The sequence below is a fragment of the Nipponia nippon genome, unplaced genomic scaffold (assembly GCF_047370975.1).
Source record: "Nipponia nippon isolate SJK-2023a ecotype South Korea unplaced genomic scaffold, ASM4737097v1 scaffold_21, whole genome shotgun sequence".
NCBI classification, from domain to species: Eukaryota; Metazoa; Chordata; class Aves; order Pelecaniformes; family Threskiornithidae; genus Nipponia; species Nipponia nippon.
The window spans coordinates 4,833,941-4,854,805 of NW_028262338.1; the positions used below are offsets into that span (position 1 = coordinate 4,833,941).

At 39.0% G+C, this 20,865-nt stretch overlaps 1 protein-coding gene across 2 annotated transcripts in view; it reads left to right on the top strand.

The window, feature by feature from the left end:
• Positions 1-20,865, top strand: part of SLIT3 (slit guidance ligand 3) — a 601,195-nt gene that overhangs the window by 440,095 nt on the left and 140,235 nt on the right. For both annotated transcript variants that reach the window (XM_087759961.1, XM_087759962.1), the window contains 3 exons: positions 4,804-4,875; positions 16,618-16,761; positions 19,449-19,612. In XM_087759961.1, coding sequence (XP_087616087.1) covers positions 4,804-4,875; positions 16,618-16,761; positions 19,449-19,612 — 380 coding nt within the window. The remainder of the gene's footprint in view (positions 1-4,803; positions 4,876-16,617; positions 16,762-19,448; positions 19,613-20,865) is intronic.

Genomic DNA, 20,865 nt, shown 5'->3' on the forward strand with positions numbered 1-20,865 from the left:
GTGGTTCAAGACCCTGTCGCTGAAGGTTTGTTATATGCTTAATTACATTCTCACCCAAGATAGCGTACTTGTTGCTATGTGTGCTTCCAATGATTTCTTCGTCTGGTATGTCCCAAGCTTTTAGATGAATCTATGCAGTGACTATTTTCGCCGTTTAATCTTTATTTTTAACTGCTTAGAACATCAGTTGGATTAGTCTGCAAAACTTGAAGTTTAGTAGTAACAATTTATTGTTTAACTGGAAATGTAATATTTAATTGTGTCTTGGAATAGATACATTTTTAGGAGAATATTAAAATACGATGCCAGAATCAGGCTGAAGAAACATAATGCCTCATTATGACTTTTATATATTTGTATAATTTCTTACTGCAGATCCATAATAACTCTTCAGCTGAATAGGGTGCTTCTTCCAGGGATCTCCTCCAATGCTTGCAGTGCAGCCAGGGGTCTGTGCTTTATGTATGTTGTCTTTCCCATTGCTTGGAAGCTCGATGGCAGCCTGAAAACTGCTGCAAGTTGTGAGCCAACGTGCCAGGTACTTTTGAAGAACTGCAGCTTGCAGTTTGTGGCCATGCGGAAAGCATTTAGCTGTGAGCTGGCGAGCTGATGGCTCTACGTGCCGCTAAGAATGCAGCCCTCAGATGACTCGGCGCCCATCTGCCATAACAGCAACTTGCTGATGTTAGAACGCCACCTGCAAAAAATTTGAGAAAAGTTTGCTTGAGTTAAAAATATAGTGACTGATTCTTCACACTGGTCATTCAAGTGTTAGATATACCTGCCTTGTGGAAAAGATGAGAATGAAATTCATGCACTGGCAAGTCTGATGTGTTTGCACGTCTTTATGACTGTTTTCTCCATTCAGACTGGTTTCCATCTTTGTAAAAGAGACTCCCATGCGTGGCGAGAAGAGAAAGAAAGGAACAGTAAGGAAAAGGATACCTACTGGTGTCTCAGTCAGTTTTGGCTTAGTCTCTAGTTGCTACTTTATTAGCATTGTGAATATAGAATTAAGCTGTAGCTCACTTTTCTTTTTCTCCCCAAATGTACGTCATGTTTACGGTAATATCTTCTCCACCTGACAGTAAATGGTATTGGTCAGACCTGTGGCTAACTTGGTCTCCCAGCAAAGTTGAGAAGCTAATGGACAATCAGGAGCACACAACAAAAATTTTAGTAATTTTTTTATGCTCTAATAAATGTCATTCTGATTCACTGGTTCGCTGTCTATTGGCAGCAATTATTGAGCTGATTTTATTTTTATTACATATTAACTTTGTTAGTGTATTTTTAAAAAAATATATTTTTGGGCTAAAGTTTCAGGTGCTAGGGGATAGGAGGAGGGTTGTATTTCCTGTGCCAAGCTTGCCCAGTAGCCAGGACACCTGCCTGTCCTGCAACGTATGTGAGGGATGCAAGCGAACATACGTTTTTAGAACTTGTAATGCCATAGGCAAATGTCCTAAAATTTATCTCTGTTGGCAAAAGCATTGGAGATTTAAATGAAGTTCTTGAATTGACTTGGCTGAGTTGCCTGTTACATGGCCTTTTGAAGTTATTTTTTTGTTTGGGGTTTTTGTTTGGTTTCTTTTATCCCCAAAGCTGCTATTCTGGAAGCATTGCGGTGTGTGCTAGTGAGATGGGCAGAACGACAGGACGCAGAGGAAAGCGGCTGCAGTAACGGAGTGTACCCGGCCTGGCCCGTCTTTCCTGCGGGCTCCCTCATTCACTGTGCTGGTAGGAGTGCAGCAGTCGGTACATTCAGAACAAAAGGTGATGGGCCAGAACCTGACCAACAGTCATATTTGCTGGTATGGGTACGCTGTCTTAAACAGAGAAAATGAGAACTCTGAGGAAAGCAAAAGTTTCTGTGCTTTTTGTTAGAGTAAACAGAAATCAGGAACTCTAGAAATGAGACGCAATGCATTATGTATCTCCCCTCCCCTCTCTTTGCTTCTTTCTGTCGGACGGGTTGCCTTCAGCTCTGGCATGGCAGGCAGACAATGGCATGAGCTAATTTGGCTCTGTGTAGTGCTGAACATGAATATGAATTAGAGACAAGTGCCTGAGCTCTCATACTGACTTTTGTTTAGCTGTTAATTTGTTTGAATGTTAATGTGCCACATGCGCATAAGCCCAATTAGGTTTGAAAATGCTTATTTTCTTTTCATGGCTTCTAAAAATTGAAGCTTTATTTTATTTTATTTTATTTTATTTTATTTTATTTTATTTTATTTTATTTTATTTTATTTTATTTTATTTTATTTTATTTTATTTTATTTTATAGAATATTTTAATCTGTTTTATTTTGCTCAAAATAATAGGATGTATAAACACATCCAAGGTTTAAAATTCAGTGGAACACTGCACTATGACCTTCTGACTCTTAAATTAAGAGTAAATGAAAAATTACTCTAATAAGAGTCTTATTTTGATATTTGGATTTAGTCGAACCATAACTAACAACTGTACAGGGTGTAAGTGTTTGAGGTTTTTTTAAGATTTTACTTTACATAAGTGGTTTTACTTCTACAGCCAGAATAACCCTTAGTCTGGAGCGGGGATTTTTTTACTTCTTTCCCTGGGCATTTTGTAAAGCTTAGCTTCTGAACTCTTTCTCATATGCTACAGTATTATGCATTATTGATCAGCATTGATGATCCTGCTACTTCACAAAACTGAGGAAGGTCTTCATCTAACATCCCAGAGCTTACAGTCTAACCTTTGTATACAGATGATGCACTTGCTGAAGAAATGTTGTTCAGAAAGAGTGGAGACTGAAATGGAAATATACTGGATTCTGTGGGCATTAACTTAATATTTTAACCTTTTATAAATATTTTATTTGCAGAGGTTTTGCTTTTGCTTCCTGATACAGGTGCTCACATCGGTTGCTTTGTTCAGAAAGAAGTCTGTGAGCCAGCCATTTGCATGTTGTTTTAGAGCCCAGTGAAATTCAGTGACTTGAATATTATCTTCTATTTTGAAACTGCTATCTAAATGGACCTGCTAGACCTGTCAAAGTTCAGCCATCATTTCTGTCTAGTTTTGGGCAGAATATTAAAATCTACGTACATCGCATGAAATTTTGTTGAAGTGGGAAATTGTGTGTGTCTTCTGAGGCTGAAATTAGGAAAAAATTAGAAAAATTAGTGGTACTAGCATTCATTACTCACAAAAAACACTAGCTGTCACAGCACATTAAAAGCCAACCTCCTGACTCTGCAATAGATAGAGAGGAATTATGTTACTTTTGTTTAGAGACAATATAATGCTAGATGATCATTAGTTTCTTGGGTAGCAGTTCAGTTCCTGCTAAACTACGAAAGTAATGAAAAATGAAGTTTTAAGTTCAGATTTTCATATCTAAGTGGTGTTATTTCATTTAGATTCATTTTATTTAGGCTCAGAAATGAGCTGATCTGGGAACTCTCCCACAGAGGTGATATACTTCCAATGACTGATGAAGAGTAAACCGAAGTGGCGATACTCTGGGAAGGCCAGAGGGCGTTGTAAATGGTCCGTCATGCTAAGTGTTTGTTTTTCAGTATGTTCAACTCACCATAACATTTTAAATGTTGAAAGGCAGGGTAAGCCAGCATTTCAGCCAGCATCCAAGCCTCACATGGCTATTTGATTCATTGCTAGCATATTATTCCACATTAAAAAGCTCAGGAATTAACCAGTTTAGTGACACATAAGCAACAAATTTTTGGCATGAGCTGGTTTATAACCATTTACTATGTCCTATGTAGAACACAGAAATTACATAAATACTGTTTTTCCCAATTTGAAGTCTATTAAAATGTTTAGGTAAGGCATAAAGCTTTCAGAAGTAGTCCAATTGTCTTCCCTTTTGCCAGGACCCGTATAAGGTCCTAACTCACTTTCTGGTTTTGACAAATTTTATCAGCTTGCGGCAATGACATGGGAAAACACTATAGCTGTGATTGAAATTCAGGTGTTCCTGTTATATGTGATTTTGCTCTGATCCCTAGGTAACACATCTTAGCATAACGGTGGGTTTGTCTGTTTTTCCCTTTAGTTCAATTTCTGAGGATACTATATGTGCATTTTGCCATGAAAAAAGGAAATATTTTTAATATTAAAACTGAATCATGGCTATCAGGTCTAATATATTTATGGTTCAATAAATATATACAGTGACTCTCATTTGTGTTATTAAATCTTTACTGTTTTTTATAACTAAACTATACCTAAATTATTTTTGAGTTTCTGAAATATATGGCTGTTTCCAGTTCAGGCTAAATTTCTTTATATGAGCTAGTTGAAATGGTGACAACAGCTGGTGAAGCCATAATATTTTATCCCATGATGCCTGTGTCACATTTCATGCCGATTATTACACCTTAAGAGATTCAGTTATATGAAATTTTATCTACAACCAGCTTGTGCTCCCTGGCTTTTAAATTCAGTATCACTGAGCAGAATGCTAGGTTTTTGCATCAGACAACGTGCCTTTCAATGGTTAAAATATTTCTAAAAAGGGTGGGAAAAAAAATTCCCTCAACAGAATGAAAAATATTTCAGATACAGTTTTTGGATGATGTCCAGTTTCTACATTAAAAATGCTTTCCAACACCAGACGAAGCCTGAATCATAACGACTCATTTAATACCATGTGCTCTCTGAAAAGAAAATGAGATCAGTAGTTAAATGAAATGCCCACAGATCCTGGGCATGGTGCACAAGATCAATAAAGATGATAATGCAGAGATGTGGGAGGACACTAAACTGGTCTGTTACTTAAGATTTATTTTGTCTTCCTGAATCTTTCAGAGTGCTCTATGGAAACAAGATCACAGAGATTCCCCAGGGCCTTTTTGATGATCTTGTGTCTCTGCAGCTGCTGTGAGTATGATCCCTTCCTCTTCTTTATTTTACAGACTAGCTAGATTTACTGTTTTTTCAGCGTCTGACATATATATAATCACCTTTTCCACTGAAAACTCACTGGGACATGCTAGTCTTCTTTTCTGTCTCAGGCAAGAGGGAGGCAAGGGCTGAAAAAAAAAAAAGAAAGGTGCCAACAGTTTTATAGCACGGTGTGTATAATGGGTAATAGACACAGAGGATTTAAGTGTGGGGAGGAAATGAGAGACTCGGTGAAGTCCAAGAAAGGAAATTTGGTCACCAGCTGATGTGCGGGTGCGGATGCCATCTGATTGTTTTTACACATTTAGCAGTTGTGGTTGAATAGCTAGATCCTTGAGGGTTACTGTGTCTCAAGTACCTGCACATGCAAGCAAAATGGCAATATGAAAGATCTTACTGTTGCGAGCCATGCTCAGTTCCATATTCTTATTACGCCAAATGTGGCTTAGTTGCAAGAGAAATGATTCCAGAATATATTGTGTATTTGAGTATTTTATGCCATGTGTGATTTAACACACAGTCATGATCGGGGTAAGATATATATCATACACTCTTCAGTATTTATTAATGTAGCATAAAAAATTTCCAAAGCCAAATGTGAAATTCCAAATTTCACTCACTCTTGTCTCCATAATCACACTGGGAACCAGTAACTCCTTCAAAGAGAAGGAAATCAGCTACTATGTCAGCCATTCAGTAGAGGGAGCAGAAGCGAAGTGAGTTTTAATATGTGTTCCTAACGTTCTGATTACCATCATGGATGATGCACTCAGAAAGGTGATATATGATAAATTAATCAGTTCTGGTTTATACCACACACAACCCTCCACCCACAAGCAATAAATTATATAAAATATAAAATAAAAAGTAGCTTTTAGACATGTTATTTTAAGCCTTTCTGACTGTCTTGACATAACCAGAAATGAATATCCAAAAGTTCATGATCACCAGTGAATGTGTCACTCTATGGCTGCAGTCTTTGCTGTGCTTATATGCTATATAAAAATAAGCATAGATTTAGATTAGAAATCCATGAGCAAAGCCAAAGAACTAAAATATTAAATAGTTGAAATTGCTCTATATGTTAAGTGAAGGACTACTCAGATGTGTAATTTATCTATAAGATCTTAGTTGCAAACATGGACAGCCCTGTTCTAAGGAAGGACAAGCAAGAGCACATGTGGTTTGGTTATGACAATCCTTGAGCTGCAGTGGTGGGAAGCTCTTCGTCTCCTCCTGCACACAGCCAGTTATTTTGTCTTCACCTTTTGCACGTACTTTTTCTGGCAGGTCCTTTGGTCTCTCCTGTCCCATATCTCACAAGTTTGTTAGTACTTCAGTGCCTTCATGGCCAGCCTGTGCGGCGAGAGAAGACTCTGTATTTAGGGGGGAGGTAGTTTGCCCTGCGTGAGAACAATAAGCGTGAAAGCGCTTAGAAGCTGGGACTCAGTACATGTTGGTATAACTGGGATGCTGGTCATTGCCAGACTCGGGTTGTATTTGGTACAATGAAGATGCTGCAAGCAAAAGGAGAGCTAAAACTTAACTTGTCAATTTGACCGCTGAGAAAGAAACTATGTTAAAAAAATCTGAGCTTTATCATAGTCCTCCCCCCCCCAAATATTTTGTGGCTACAAGTTTGAAGTGATACACAGTTGCCCTACCTAACCCAGGACACTTTACAGATAGGATCTTTCCCAGTAGGAAAAAAGTATAAAAAATATAGTCCTATAAAAATGTGCGTCTAGAACTTCTGCATAAAGCATTAAGCAGGTGTCAACACCTTTATACTATAATCCTTGTGTGCCTGTAGTGCAGGCTTTCAACAAATTATATATTTAAGCCCCGATGCAGTAATTTTCCAGTCTGAATTAGCTCAAGTGATGCCTTTTTGTTAAGGGGGCAAACTCTGCATGCCAAAGAATCATTAAAAGCTGTTGCACTTCAGCCATTTAAACATGCTCAAGCTGAGAAGATGTAAGCAGGTTGCCCCGTTATGGGGTTCCCAGAGTATTGTGGCTCTGGAGCCTTTCAGGTTCTTCTTGAAAGTGTTTGAATGTAAAGTAGCTTTTCGCAAGGAGAGCATTGAATGATCGTGCTTTAAATGCAAACAAACGTCTGCACACTTTTCTGGTTGTGGCTTTGAAGCAGCTACTGTGAGATTGCTTGTAATATTTTAATGGATACCAAAAAAATAAATTGCATTCGTTGGTTTTAGACCTGCTGTTGAACAGTTGGAAGAGTGCCCTATGATTAGATCTAATTTAGTGTTCAGTGGCCTCTAGATTGGATTTCTTCTTATTAGTCTGGAGACACACTGATAAGAATGCTCTGATTAAGGTAGCCTGGTAGCCAGTATAATTTCCTAAGCTTGAGCTGGAGCATTTTTGAAAATATACTGGTGTTATGGTAAAGCAGGACACGATCAGAAAAAGGGAGTTGTTGTAGGTCCTGTATAAAACCGTTGAGATTGTATTTAGAAGGAAAAAATAATTACTGTGAAATTGCAGAGCAGATAATATTGTTATTTACTGTTTTGGATAAGACTCCTCAGAGTTTCTCAGAAATGTTGTTATCCTTCTGTTTAAATATACTATCACAATATAGGCCCAGATTATTCATCTTTTATTGTGGCAGAATTGTTTTGTGTAAGTGCCTGACATCTGCAGACAGTACCACTGACGTCAGAAACGCTGTAGCTGGGTAAGGTAATGCTCGGCTCAGGCATGGCAGCATCTTGACCTGCCCCGTTTGACTTTGCTGTATGGGAAATGAAGAATTCAGAACAAGTTTTAGACCACCTGGCTAGCTTTAGGATTCTGTATTTCTGTCATATAAGACAGAGGTGAGTAAGCCAATATTGTATTATATTTGGCAAGAAAATAACTAGGCATGGTTAGATAATGAGGTTTTTTTATTGGGGGCAGGGGTGGGACGGGGTGTTGGTTTTGGTGGGTTTTTTTAACCCCTATTGATGTAATTCAAAATGTTGCTTCTGAAGTCTTCGTTATAATTAGCTATCTTAAGTAGCTAACATTCCCCACATAAATAATCACAATAGGATTTCTGTTAAATTGCTGATTTCACGGATCTTATGTCTTCCTGAACATGCGATTGTAACCAACGCGGCAGCAGCCATTATTACAGAAGTCCAAGTACATCTCTGTTCTGTGGAACAGAAGCTTTTCTTGGACCGTGGCACTTGCCTTCTCCTGTTTGAAGTTGCCAGGAGAGAGGATGCTAGAAAGCTACTGTAGCTGCTGTACCCTATCCTCATACATTCTTCTTTTCAGCAGGCTAGATCAAATGTCTTCTGAGAATTTTAGGTCAATTTGGATTTGAGAGAGCTATACTGTTTTCCAGAAAGAGATAACTGGAGTCTGATTTTGGGAGTTTTGGTTTGCATTTTTTTTGGAACAGTAAACTGAAACTTTCATTTAATTGGGGCAACAATCCATCCAAGCTGTGAAATAGTGTTTGATTAATTATCATTGTTAGTGCAACTTGCATTTGAATATCAAAAGAATGGAAAGGGCTTCAGCTTAAGGTGGAAGTTTTCAAGTAACCTTGTGGTTAAAAAGCTGTGGCCACTTTGAACTCCTGTCCAGGAGGCCTTAGACTAACCTTGGTCTGTCTAGAAACGGGAATACATTTAAATGTCCTTCTCGCCTGTCTTTTAGTTTTCCTGGAATGTGGACAAGCTCTTTCAGGAGCCCTTGAGTTTGCCAGACTGTCTGCCAGTCACTGCGCGGGGGGCACGCCATAACACTGCACAGCTCTTTCCGTGACCGATAAACCTGACGGTTGCTCTGCTTGCTCCCAACTGAGCAAATGTGCAGAGCCAATCTGCAGTGAAACAGCCAGTCAAGTGGCTCAAGACAGTGAGCTGTGGATAAGGGGCACCAAGTTTGTTAGCCAGTATTTTTCATATCTAAGTACTACGCTTTCCTCTGTGCAACCATATTAAAACAAACGTTCTGGGAGCCTTTTTATTACAGTTATACACTGTGTGTGCTTCACAGTGCTCTATTTCCTGGAACAAGGAGGTATCATAAAATCTCTACTGTTTAAAGAGATTGTGTAGCAAAGTAATATAGGGGGATGAAATCTCATTTTTCAAATGTCTGGCAAGTATCAGTTTTCAATAACTCCTTTTCCTTAAGGAAATTTACTTTGCATAGTTACTAATCATACAAGTGCTCACGTGTGTTGATCCTAAATCTTATGCTTCGGATCCCCATGGCTTGCTGGGCAAGAAAGAATCTCTATAGTGGACTCTGTTTTGGTGTTGCCAGAAGTAGATATACTCTTGGGGTACATATATATTGAAATCAGAGGTTTGTTGTATTCCTCTCTCATAAACGAAGCCAAAAGCTTATAGCCTTTTCCTCCTTCTCCTAATGTCTGATCATTAGGGAAAATTTAACATTGTAGTTGGAAAAGACCAATAATCATCCTGGTGCCTGGAATGTGACGTATTGACAGATAAAGTAATTTCAAAAGTGGTGAAAAATTAGACTTCCAGATCCAGTCATCTAACCTGGGTTAAAATTGGAACTAGATCTAATATTTACAACTTCAACTGACCTTTATTTAAAATTGACCTGTGTGGAGTGATGAGTCATGGGTGTACTTTCAGAAACTGCTGTTATCAGTCTTCTCAAAATTCAACCACTCAAATTTTGCCTTGAGTGATTCTCCTTTTTAACCTGCTTTTTATGCTGTTTCTCCTTGGATGAATAGTGAGATACCTGGTACTCCTCACCTCTGGTGAGGTTGCTTGGAACATATCTCCATGGCAGATTTGCCAAGTTTGAAATGCTTGTGTTGATTTGTAATTGTAAATTCAATCCCAGTACTTAAGAGCTTAAAATAGGATCTACCAATTATTTATTTTGTATACTTTTGGAGCTTGTTAGAAGCTCAAAGAAAATCCAGTGAAGTACAAACCCATACAAAGTATTTAAAAAAAAAAAAAAGAAATACTGAATTACTCTAAAGAATGTACATCAATTCCAATATCTTGTATTGTATACATTACGCTGTTATATACATAAATATCATTAAACAGTGATGCAAACAGTATATAAATACCAGAATAAAGAAATTACAGTTTTCCATTTCCAAGTGCTTCATAACACAGTAGTCTCTCCTCCTCCCCATATCAATCTTGTGAGCTCTAAGTGACGTATAAAATCTTGTTCTATGGAGTTCTTCATTTTTCTCAGGGGGGAGAGACAACAGGCATTTTTTAATGAGCCCTTCTGACTAGACGTAAGGGGAAACATATTCACAACGACAAGTCAAGCAGTGGAGCAGGCTGCCCAGAAAGTTGTGTATTCTCTGTCCTTGAAGATTTTAAAGACCAAGCTGAATAAAAGTCTAAGCAACCTGGTCTGACCTTATAGCTCACTCTGTTTTGGGCAGTCTAACAGGACAAGAAACCTCTCAAGCTTCCTGCCGTGCTGAATTATCCTGTGACCTGATGAAATAATTATTTCTCAGATAAAGCAAATAATTAAATATCTATAAATTGGTCACGCTTCGAGTGGGGTTCAGACCAGATGACCTCTGGAGGTCCTTTGCAACCTATGTCGTTTCTGGGTTGCGTGACTCTCAATTCTTAGCAAAATGATATATGAGTTTTTCCCTTGATTGCTCAAAGTATTTCTGGCTACAGCAGAGATACTATGCAACCCTTGTCCTTCTAGTCCAGCACAGAATACTCTCTGCACAGACCTGTTTAATAGCTTTAGAATTGTTTTCAAGCTGTTTGCCTCAAGCTTTTTTTCCTTCAGATTTCTGCATTTAGGCTGCTATTGTGATAATATTACTAAACTCAATAACTGCTGTTAAAGTGAGGGAGCAACATCTGCCAGACACAGAAATACAATTACAGTCAAGCACTAATGAAGACTGCAACAGCATCTGCCTTTTTTGTGTGTCACTTCTGTAGCCTGTCTGCATGCAGCTTCCCAAACAACCGCTAGTTCGTACGTCAGCGTGTAATTCATTAGCTCTTCTGACGCCAGTGCTCCAAGCTGGACTCACCTGACAGAAGCTCTCCTAGTTATTATTGCACAAGAAACTAACTCCCTGGTAGCACGGGAAGTTGAGAAAATGTGTTTATTCTGCTGTGCGTCTGAATTATCATGCGGTTATCTAATATCAGCTGTGACCTTATCTGCAGGCGTAAATTGGACAATATTGAATTTTGAATAACAGAAGTCCAGATGCTATGGCAACATGTGCTTATAATTCTCCAGGTAGTAACGTGAGTACTGCAGGATTGTTTTATGGATGGTGTTCAACTGGAGTTGCAGTCTTTTGGATCAGGAATGAAAGGAGGCCTTTAAAATCTCTCCAAAACAGGACTGTCAGACTGTGCTCTGTGCTTCCTTCTTGACTCATTATCAGCTCGTGACTTTCCTATTTTAATTTACGTTGAATAAATTTGTCATCGCCATCACCATCATCCAGTTTCCTGAACGTGGAGGAACACTTGAAGCTGGTTCAAGCAAGCATGATGATGATTTCACACTGGTTATTATCCATTGAAGCACTGACAGACTCTTCAGTGGTCAGTCATCACATTAGAAAATGTAAATTTAGTAGATGGCTAAATATCTTGACACAGCGAGAGGCAGTCAGATTGCTCCCCTACACTCCAGGCCATTTTAAAATATTCCTGGAACCTAATAGAATTATTTTGCCAATAAGTAAGCAGGGGCACACACAATTCTGTCATTAGACGTTGCTCATCATTGACTGCTGGGAGGACAGAGTACTTGACTAGATACTTCCGTATTGGCACTTCAGCTGTTCTCCCGTGATAAGTTATCTTCAATCAAAGATGACGCTTGATTCCTTGTAAATTTCAAGAGAAAATGCTGAAAAAAAACATGCTAAAAAGTTTTTTGACTTTTTGTAACAGGTATTGTATATCTTAAGGAATGCTTTCTGCCGAGAGTCCTTTCTTTGCTGTCTTTGAATGTAGGTGAAGCCTTTGACTATCGATATTCTATAGAAATCACGTACATTCAATTTGTATTCTCTGTTACCCGTGCAAAACTGTTACCCAGTTCCCCTCTTCCTTACACGTCTCCTGTGCATTTTACATCTGCCTTTTTCTGGTGAGTTCTCATTTTCCCCCGTGGAGTCTGGCATGTGGGATGCGCCAGCCAGTTCACGGGATGCCGAACATTTTCATTTTCATCATGTTGTTGTCGCTGTCAAAATGCAAAGCTAGCGAAAAAGAAAGAGAAGTTTTCCGGTGCCTCTGTGCAGCTTTTCTCCCTGACGCTCTCCTTTTGGCTCATTAATGTAGGATGATTTCTGGTCCATCCTGTAGCAACAGAAATCAACCTGCAGTCTCCAGCATGTGCTAAGGTTGCTAGGCTGCTGTTTCATTCTCCAAGTTACGTAGTTATTTTCTGATAGTTGATTACTTGACTTCACCGAGCTGAAAATACAGACATTGCTAAGGGTAAAAGCTATATAAGCATCCCCATTTGCTCTTAAAAAACAATTTTTTAAATCATTTTGGGTTTGGAGTTCAAAATGTTATTTAAATGTTAAATCACTTGAAACTGTGCTTAGGCATATAATTCAATTATGGGACCATCTTAATTATGCAGATGGTGCTTATGAGCATCTGATACAATTACAGTGCCAATTCAGTACGCATTCATTCAAAAGGCTTAGCTGAAGCACGTTATTATTTCAATGTGTGTGGACAAATTCACTTTTTCAGGAAATGGGTTCATGGAATTGTAATACCGCTCTGCTCTGCTCATTGCTTTCAATGGTGTGTAAACCACAAGGTCTTTAACCGTTCTCCTGTATCCTCTGGTGGTCCTAGGCTTGCAAGAGATTTCTTCATGGTTTTAACATATCCAGGGGGATGAAAATGGAGACTTGAGTTAATAAACCATCATCCCTCTGGGTAGCAGGCGGTTTTATTTCTACTTGAATTTTTAACCTCCTTTTCAATGCTGCACCACATCTGGAGGCCGTGTGTAAATCTCATCCAATCAAGCTGATAACAAAACAGGAAAATCGGTGGAATTTACTTTCACCATATGTTGGTGCAAAATAAATAGCATGTAATTCTTTTTAAATAAGACTCGACTTTTAATATTGTCCCTTCTTTTGGTGTGAGTTCAATGAAAAGGAGCCCTTAGTATGTTTTACAGCATGGTTCAGTGTTTAAGGAAGATCAGTGTTTCTAGTTCCTATATGTTCTTCTCATCTGCCTTTGTGTGAGTTTAAAAAAAAATTCTTACAACCACTTTTAACTCCATGTGAGGCCAGCCTTCTATACCTAATTAATAATTAGATGCCATTAGGGGGGCTGTGACAGTGAAGAAAGATCAAGCAAAGAATTGGAACTTACATAGGGGAATATCCATAGAGGGAATATTTCAAAGTAACCGAGAGTTTTGAAAGGAATATAAACCTTAATGCTTCTGGCCAAAAGTCATCCTCTAACTCACGGTAAGTAGGAGGAAAACATTTTTAAGGATGATTTATTCTGCTTTCTCACAGGCTTTCATTTCTGCCCCCTCCTCTTTTCTCACTGATTCTGGTCAGAAATAGGACATGAATCTATCTCATGATCCACCGAATATGGCCACATCTGTGTTACCGTTGAGCACACGGTCTATCCTCTTTAGATTTAGGTACTGCAAATATATTGTGTAGATGATATACAGAATAGGTGGTGTCACCTCAGAAAAGCTGTGTAGTACCTGAATTCCCCCATCCAAACAGTCTGCACAAGCACTTTCCTGTTCCAAATTACTTTTTCTGATGCTTAAGGAAGAGAGTGTGCCTCTGTGTTTGTGGCTCTATATAGGATCAGTTTCTCTCATTTTTGGTATTTGGCTCTTACAGAAATGTCACAGATCATATCACCATGAATCTACTCATGGAAAATTCATGCCAGGAAAACTTGTCACATTTTAAATTCTAATTTCCAGCATTGGGTTTATTCATGTTTTGTTGAAACTAATCAGAGAACGAATTCGAATCCTGTGTTTTCACTGCAGGTCTAGGTCAGCTTTGCTCTGAGGGTTTATTGAGTGGGATCAATGATGGTTAGACTTCAAGCCCACTCTTTGCACAGGAGTGAATAGCATCTGCGCAATGCAGCTTTGCTATGTGTGCGCTTCTTAAGCATCGCCAAAAGACATGCTAGTTGTCTGCATATACTAACGCAACAAACGATCAGTTGTAAATACTCTTATTACTGAGATTATTTTCGGTTTTGCTTTATGCTTTGTTAAAAGTACTGCTCGCAACATAAAATAGAAAAAAAAATAGTATCTAGCAAAATAAATCAAAGTACATACTTGCTTTCAGTTTTTTTCCTGTATAACTTAGGTACCAAGCCCGTGCCATGGAACAACCAACCTAAGCTAACGTGCATTACCTAAAAACAATGTGGGACCAGTGAACGTGTGAGCAGATATGTTCAAATGCCACTTAGGCATTACAAATCCTTTGGTTTCTACTCCCTGTCCTTGTGAACGTATCTGTTCATAAGTGGCATGTTGAACAGTATCTGGGGATTGAACTAAGTAGCTGAGTCTGCCTTCTAATGACTTGTTAACCTGTTCTGTATGGCAAAGGTAATGTCCAAGCTTGAAAGAGAAATGCATAATGCACGGGAACCGAGAGAGAATGGAGGTTGCTTTGGCTTGAACATACGAATGGTGATAAGAAGCAAATAGCAAGAGATGACATTGATGTTTGCTGCTGGAGCCAAGTCTCAGAAGTCGAATGCATGGGAGGAACTGTTCCTGTAGCCTAATATGAAAATTACCCTGTTACTGCTGGTGGAGTTGAGAGGAGTGTGAATTAGGTGTCTCTTATCTAATGTCAAACTTCTTTTTCCACGACTTAGAAAGAAGAAATTTCAGGTAAATTGATACTGACTTTTCTGTTGGCTAGAAAGGTGGGTTCTGCTCTCATGCCCTCTCATTCCAAAGCACTGCATTCCTGCTCTCCTTGAGAAAAGGGCTCTACCCAAACATGTGTCTGTCTTTTACATATCACAATTACTGTGGCCATTCACTGCAGTAATGAGGCTCTGCCAGAACGACAGTAGGAGCAGAGAGCTGTAATGAGTGTACGATGTTCCAAAGGTTTCAGCAATGCAAAGGCAGGGTGCTATGCAGAGGAAGCACCTTCTGATGTTACTTTTGGAGCAAAAGCAAAGCGTCCTGTGCAGCTAACAAGCATGCGTTTCTTCCCTGGTAGGTTGCCTGTTGTCTATAGTGGTTTATGTGCAGTTTGTTGAAAAAGGAAGCTCCCTGTGCTCTTAGAGGTGTGTTTAAGATGGTATATTTGCTTGCGGAGGAATGGAGGATGTCTTTTCCCTTTTGCCTATAAACACGTTTGTCTTCTGATTTAGTGTTAGTGTCGTGCCTCATAGAGGGCCACAAGGTTGCAATATGAAGCCCTTCAAACTCATTGACAAAGTAGCAAGAATTTTGTGACCAAGAGAACTGAGTTACCAGCATGTATTGTTTGCAATGTACCATTTTTCTCAGGCTGATAGTAGTCAAAAGATGTGGATTTTGGCTTTTGTAAGAAGAACAGGTCATTTCCTGCCTGTTTTCCTTCTAAGTGTAAAATACCACATATGCAGATGACAGTGACAATTTACGTGTTCTTGTGTTTGATTGTCTCAGAGGGAGATCCAGCTTGCCGTTAGGGTTGTATATTCTTGTTATACGTGACAGAACTCTGGCTGGATAATCTAAGAGAACTTGCACAAATACTGTCCAAGATTTTCTGGCTGAACTGATTAGTTCTGCCAACTGGCTGCTGTGTAGATGTGTGAAATACATACATATATATATATATATATATATATATATATATATATAAAAATATGTAAATTGCCTTTCTACTGCTTTTCCACAACTGCATAAGAATCCGGTGTGACTGGAATGGAGTCGATTCAGGGAACTGTAGGACAGCGGAGGTTGGAAAGGACCTCAGGTGGTCCCCAGCCGATGAGGCTGGAGAACTCTTGCTCAAAGCAGAGTCACCTTATTAGGTCAGAGCAGGTTGCTCACGGCCTCATCCGGTATCATCTCAAAAACCTCCGACGATGGAGACTGCACAACTCTGAGCAACCTGTTCCACTGCTTGACTAGTCCAGACCCTACACTTCTCTTTTCTTGTCTCTGAGGAGAATCACGTTTTCCTCCCTTCCATGATCAAATTAACCCTGCACTGCTTATCAAAAGATGTCAAACTTCCAGAATTTCAGTTAGACTTAAGACAGCTGCTGGTAGAGAAAATTGAAAAACAAGGTTCTTCACATTGTGGACTTTGTGTAGCATGCAGTAGCAAGGTGGGGAGTATTTGCCATTTCTGTGTATATTAAGCTGAAGACTTCTTTAAATATTTGTGTGGAATTTTGAACAAATGGGGGCAGGGGGCTCGGCATACCAAAAAAAAAAATCTTTTAAGTATTTTAAGATAGCTAGCACTGTTACATGTCTGTATATTCCCCAGCTAGGAGAGTACTAATGTTGACTGTGGTTTTTTCACCTTTTTAATAACGGGCAAATGAAGACCTTTAAATGTGGGTTGGCTTTGGTGGCTGGGTTAATATTTTTTTAGATTTAACCCCAAAGTTCAGTGTATCTTTATTTGATTATTACAAGATTAATGAATTATAAACCTTTCCTCTGTTTTCAGGCTTCTCAATGCCAATAAGATCAACTGCCTGAGGGTAAACACGTTCCAAGGTCTGCATAATCTCAAACTGCTATCTCTTTATGACAACAAACTGCAGACCATCAGCAAGGGGCTCTTTGCACCTCTCCGATCGATCCAGACTCTGTGAGTATGCACGCATATGATAAATGACAGCGCGCTCTTTTTCCCCCAAAGATGTTGCCTGTCTTTGCAAAGGTTTTGCATCTGACATTAAGACAATTTGGAAGAGACCCCAAGGTAATAGCCTCTCCTTTTCTGACAAATAAAAGGAGCAAGAAGAAAAAGTATTGCATAAATTCAGCACAGCCAGCTATCGATACAGCCTCCCCATAGTGACATAAATGTCATAACTGTATTAAGCTCCCAGAGTAATTAATTCATACTGTTTGTTGGGAAGATAATATGTAAATTTGACTCTGTACAATATATGAACAGCAGATTCTATTGAAACCATTGCCTAGCAGTTTTTAACGAGCTAGTGACTTGGCATCTCTCCTTACTGGTTCTGAGTCCTGCTGTACAGTTCGTGACTCCTGAAACCATATTTCAGCTGACATTCCACTCGAGGGAAATGATACATTGCATTATTTGATCCATTAAGAAAATCCACTAAACATTTTCTGAGAGTCTTTGCATTGGAGGCATTAGGAGAAGAGGGATCAGAAGCAAAATTGGAAGCAAAAGTATAGAAATGACTTGATATTTTACGGAAGAAGGTTTCCTCCTAAAGCTGTGAGAAGTAAGATAATAAAGTAAATAGTACTCCTTCAGAGCTGGAGTTGGCAGCCTGATATAAATGAAAAACAAGGAAGAACCCCCTCACCCAATATTGCATATGTGTGTTTATATATATTTGTGTGTGCATATATAGATGTAAGGCTCCATGTGTTTATGTAGTATGTAAGTATATGCATTTCCAGTATTAAAATATGTATGTTTATGTAGATATACACATACTGGAATATATATGTACATCATATATGTGTATATATACACATACTATAGTACTGGAAATGTATCTGTCCACATGCACATATATATTTTAATACTGGAAATGCAGTGGCTAAATTAGTTTTGGAAATGTTTTAATTCATATGAAAATGAACTGTTAGGGATGATTTCTAGCAGCAGGGTACCTGCTACGTCCTCAGGTGGCCACAAGCACAACCTTAATTTCTAACAGATATCTGGCCAGTATGTATTGCTGCAAATCATTAAGGCATTAGAATAATCACGTACGACCCTGCCCAGCCCTGCCTCCCTACCTCTGCCGTGCTGTCGTCTGCTGCAACATGCTCTATGTGTACATAGTTACATATGTAAGCAGGGACGACAGAGAAGGTTCATTTACAGAGGTATGTAAGATTTGTCAAGTTAAACAACAGGCAGCACCCTTCAGGTATAAAAATTTCTCCTTGGTTTCCATGGGGTTTTGTTGGTACTCCTGGTGGCCGTTACTTAGAATGGACTTGTCACTTCACACTGAGACACTTTTTCGTTAAATGTTTTGATTCGTTCTCCCATTTTTAGTACTCCAGGTGATGGCCATTTTCTGCCTTTTTTCTAGAGCTACGAAACCCGTCCCTTATCTTGTGTCTATATGCTTGTTTGTTCTTTGGACCTTTCATACCAGGAATAGCTCTTCTACAACAGTAATCTTTAGTTTCTTCAGGCACTTTCTGCTATGTATGCTTTCACTTCCCACTCCTTGACAGCCCTTGCTCTGTTGTATTTTATACTTATTCTGTTAAGTGACAGTTCATAAATATAACTGCAAACAGAAAAGAAAGTAAGTTTCTACAGGTGGAAAAGATACACGAACAGTAACAGAGCAGAGTTCTTGTGAGGCTATAACTTTACACTGCTGTCTAAACCAAATTTAAACATCTGTCTTTTTTTAAACTGTCTTTGCAGTTATTGGAGAGCCATGTCCTGCTCCCTTGGAAGTTAGAGGGACTGGTGCAAGTTAGCTTAACTGAGATCAATCAGGCTCTGAGAAAGACCTGACGCACTCTCCTGATATAGTGCTCAACTTTGTCAAGCAGAATGAATCATAACAGCAGCAGAGAAATACTGTTTCTCTCCAAGATACTCCAGCAGATTTCTATTAACAAAGTCTAAATATCCAGTTAAAATCAGTGCTGTGATACCTGTTTCCAGTTGCGTGGGAAATATGTTGTGCAAATTCTGGTGAAGGATAGAGTCAAGTTCTTACCTTGCATAAACAGTTCAGTCTCAAAAGTACAAATTTTTGGTCTAGGAAAAAATACATACTATTAGGGGAATGCTGTTATGCATGATGAGTATATGCAAATATCAACTTCACTCTTGAGAAGAGGCCTCTGGATCGCTTCTGGCTTTGCCTACAGATCCAAGGCACTTTACTAATTCACATTTTGATCCCTAGGAAACTGAGCTTGCCAATAAAATTTATTTTAAACCAGGATACAAACCGGTGTTCGGGTCAGGTGCATCTAAGAAGGTGCGTTTCACTCAAAAGGCAGCATATCGAGCTCTCAGGAGAGAACATTGGACTTTGTAGACAGAAGGTCTGTGTCCTTTAAAGCAGGCTTTGCTATACTAATTTTTGTTTCTTCTGTGAAAGGACTTGCAGCAGGCTTAATGAGCTACGAAATGTGATAGCTCACAGAATTCTCCCATTCATGTGCAGCTCCGTGTGGTTTCCGCCAGGCCTGGGTTTTTGGAAGCTTATTCAATTACTCTACTCTTCAGGTTTGCGTTTGTGAAAAACAGTGATGGAGTACAGTGTCACAGGTCGCTTCTGATTAAACATCCCATCCTTCTCGCAGACATTTAGCTCAGAATCCATTTGTGTGCGACTGCCATTTGAAGTGGCTGGCTGATTACCTGCAGGATAATCCGATAGAAACCAGCGGCGCTCGATGCAGCAATCCGCGTCGCCTTGCCAACAAACGAATCAGCCAGATCAAGAGCAAGAAGTTCCGCTGCTCAGGTAATTCATTTATCCAAGCTGTACTGCACTTTCAATTCAGAAATAAGCAGGTCCAGAGAGCCTACTAATCAAATCTGCAGGACAGTGTTTGCTATAAATGGATATTATGGAGCATCTTTTAAAATTAAATTTGGAAAATTCAGTTAGTTCTCCAGAAAGCCAATTACCTTATGGATTTAAAAAAAAAAAAAAAGGAACAAAAAAAGGGGGCAGTCTGTAGCTGTCTTCTGCGTGTCTCTTAAAAACAAAGAAAAGAGAAAAGCTTGTGACATTTAATGCTAAAAGAGTTACTAGGTTATAAAATGTCTGAAGAGCAATGAAGATATATATGAATCCATGTGGCAAATATCATCTTTTGAAGGGGTGGAAGGTGGATGGATCGTCATTTTTATTCAGGCAGAACTTTTATTGACCGTAATGAGAGCTGAGCTCAAGTAAGTTCTCAGACCTCAAAGGCTGAGAACAGTATGAGTGAGATTTTCATACAGCTGGCAATGGGCATTTCTGACCTAGGATGCGAGCGAAGCAGGAGGTGAGGGGATGGCACCGATTCACATACTTTCACAGATTTTTTTTATATCCACAAGCAACATGCAGTAGTTCAAGCAAAACTGCCAGCGAAGTTGGTAAGATTTTTGGTTTTAGTAAGTTTTGAATCAAAACTTGCATCATAGTTTAGGCAAAGATTTTGTGTTGTGAGCTAGGTGGAAAAATGTTTCCACCTGAAAATAACCTCCAAAGTAACATAAACACCTTTTTCTCAACCGTATCCGTTCTTTATTTATGGTCCAGCTATCAGTAAAAGGACATTTATTGCCTTATACAGCACAACTAAGCAGACTGCTTCTTCGTGTGTTTTTTCTGTTGGTTATATGTATTTTAGATTACTGCATTTTTGTATACTGTAAAGACAAGCAGGTTTCAGTGAGCTAATCTATTAGTGTGTACTGAGAAGAAAAATTACTATTATTGATGGAGTACCTTGTAGTGTTTTCTATAAAAATTACTATGATTTTTGTCTTTTTCCTCTGAAAAAAAACCTAGCATGATTAATTGTGTTCCTGGTGGTAAAAGATTAATGACTCTAGATGGGGATGCAGCATGAAACTGAATGGCAGCAGCCCAAAACAAGCCGTTGTGCTTTGTGTATCTCTGCGAGCAATATGCGGAGCTAAACCTTCTCTTTATGGGGAAAATAAAATAAAGATAACTTCATTTGCAGTCAGGTTTTCTTGGGCATGCTTGTTAAAGTC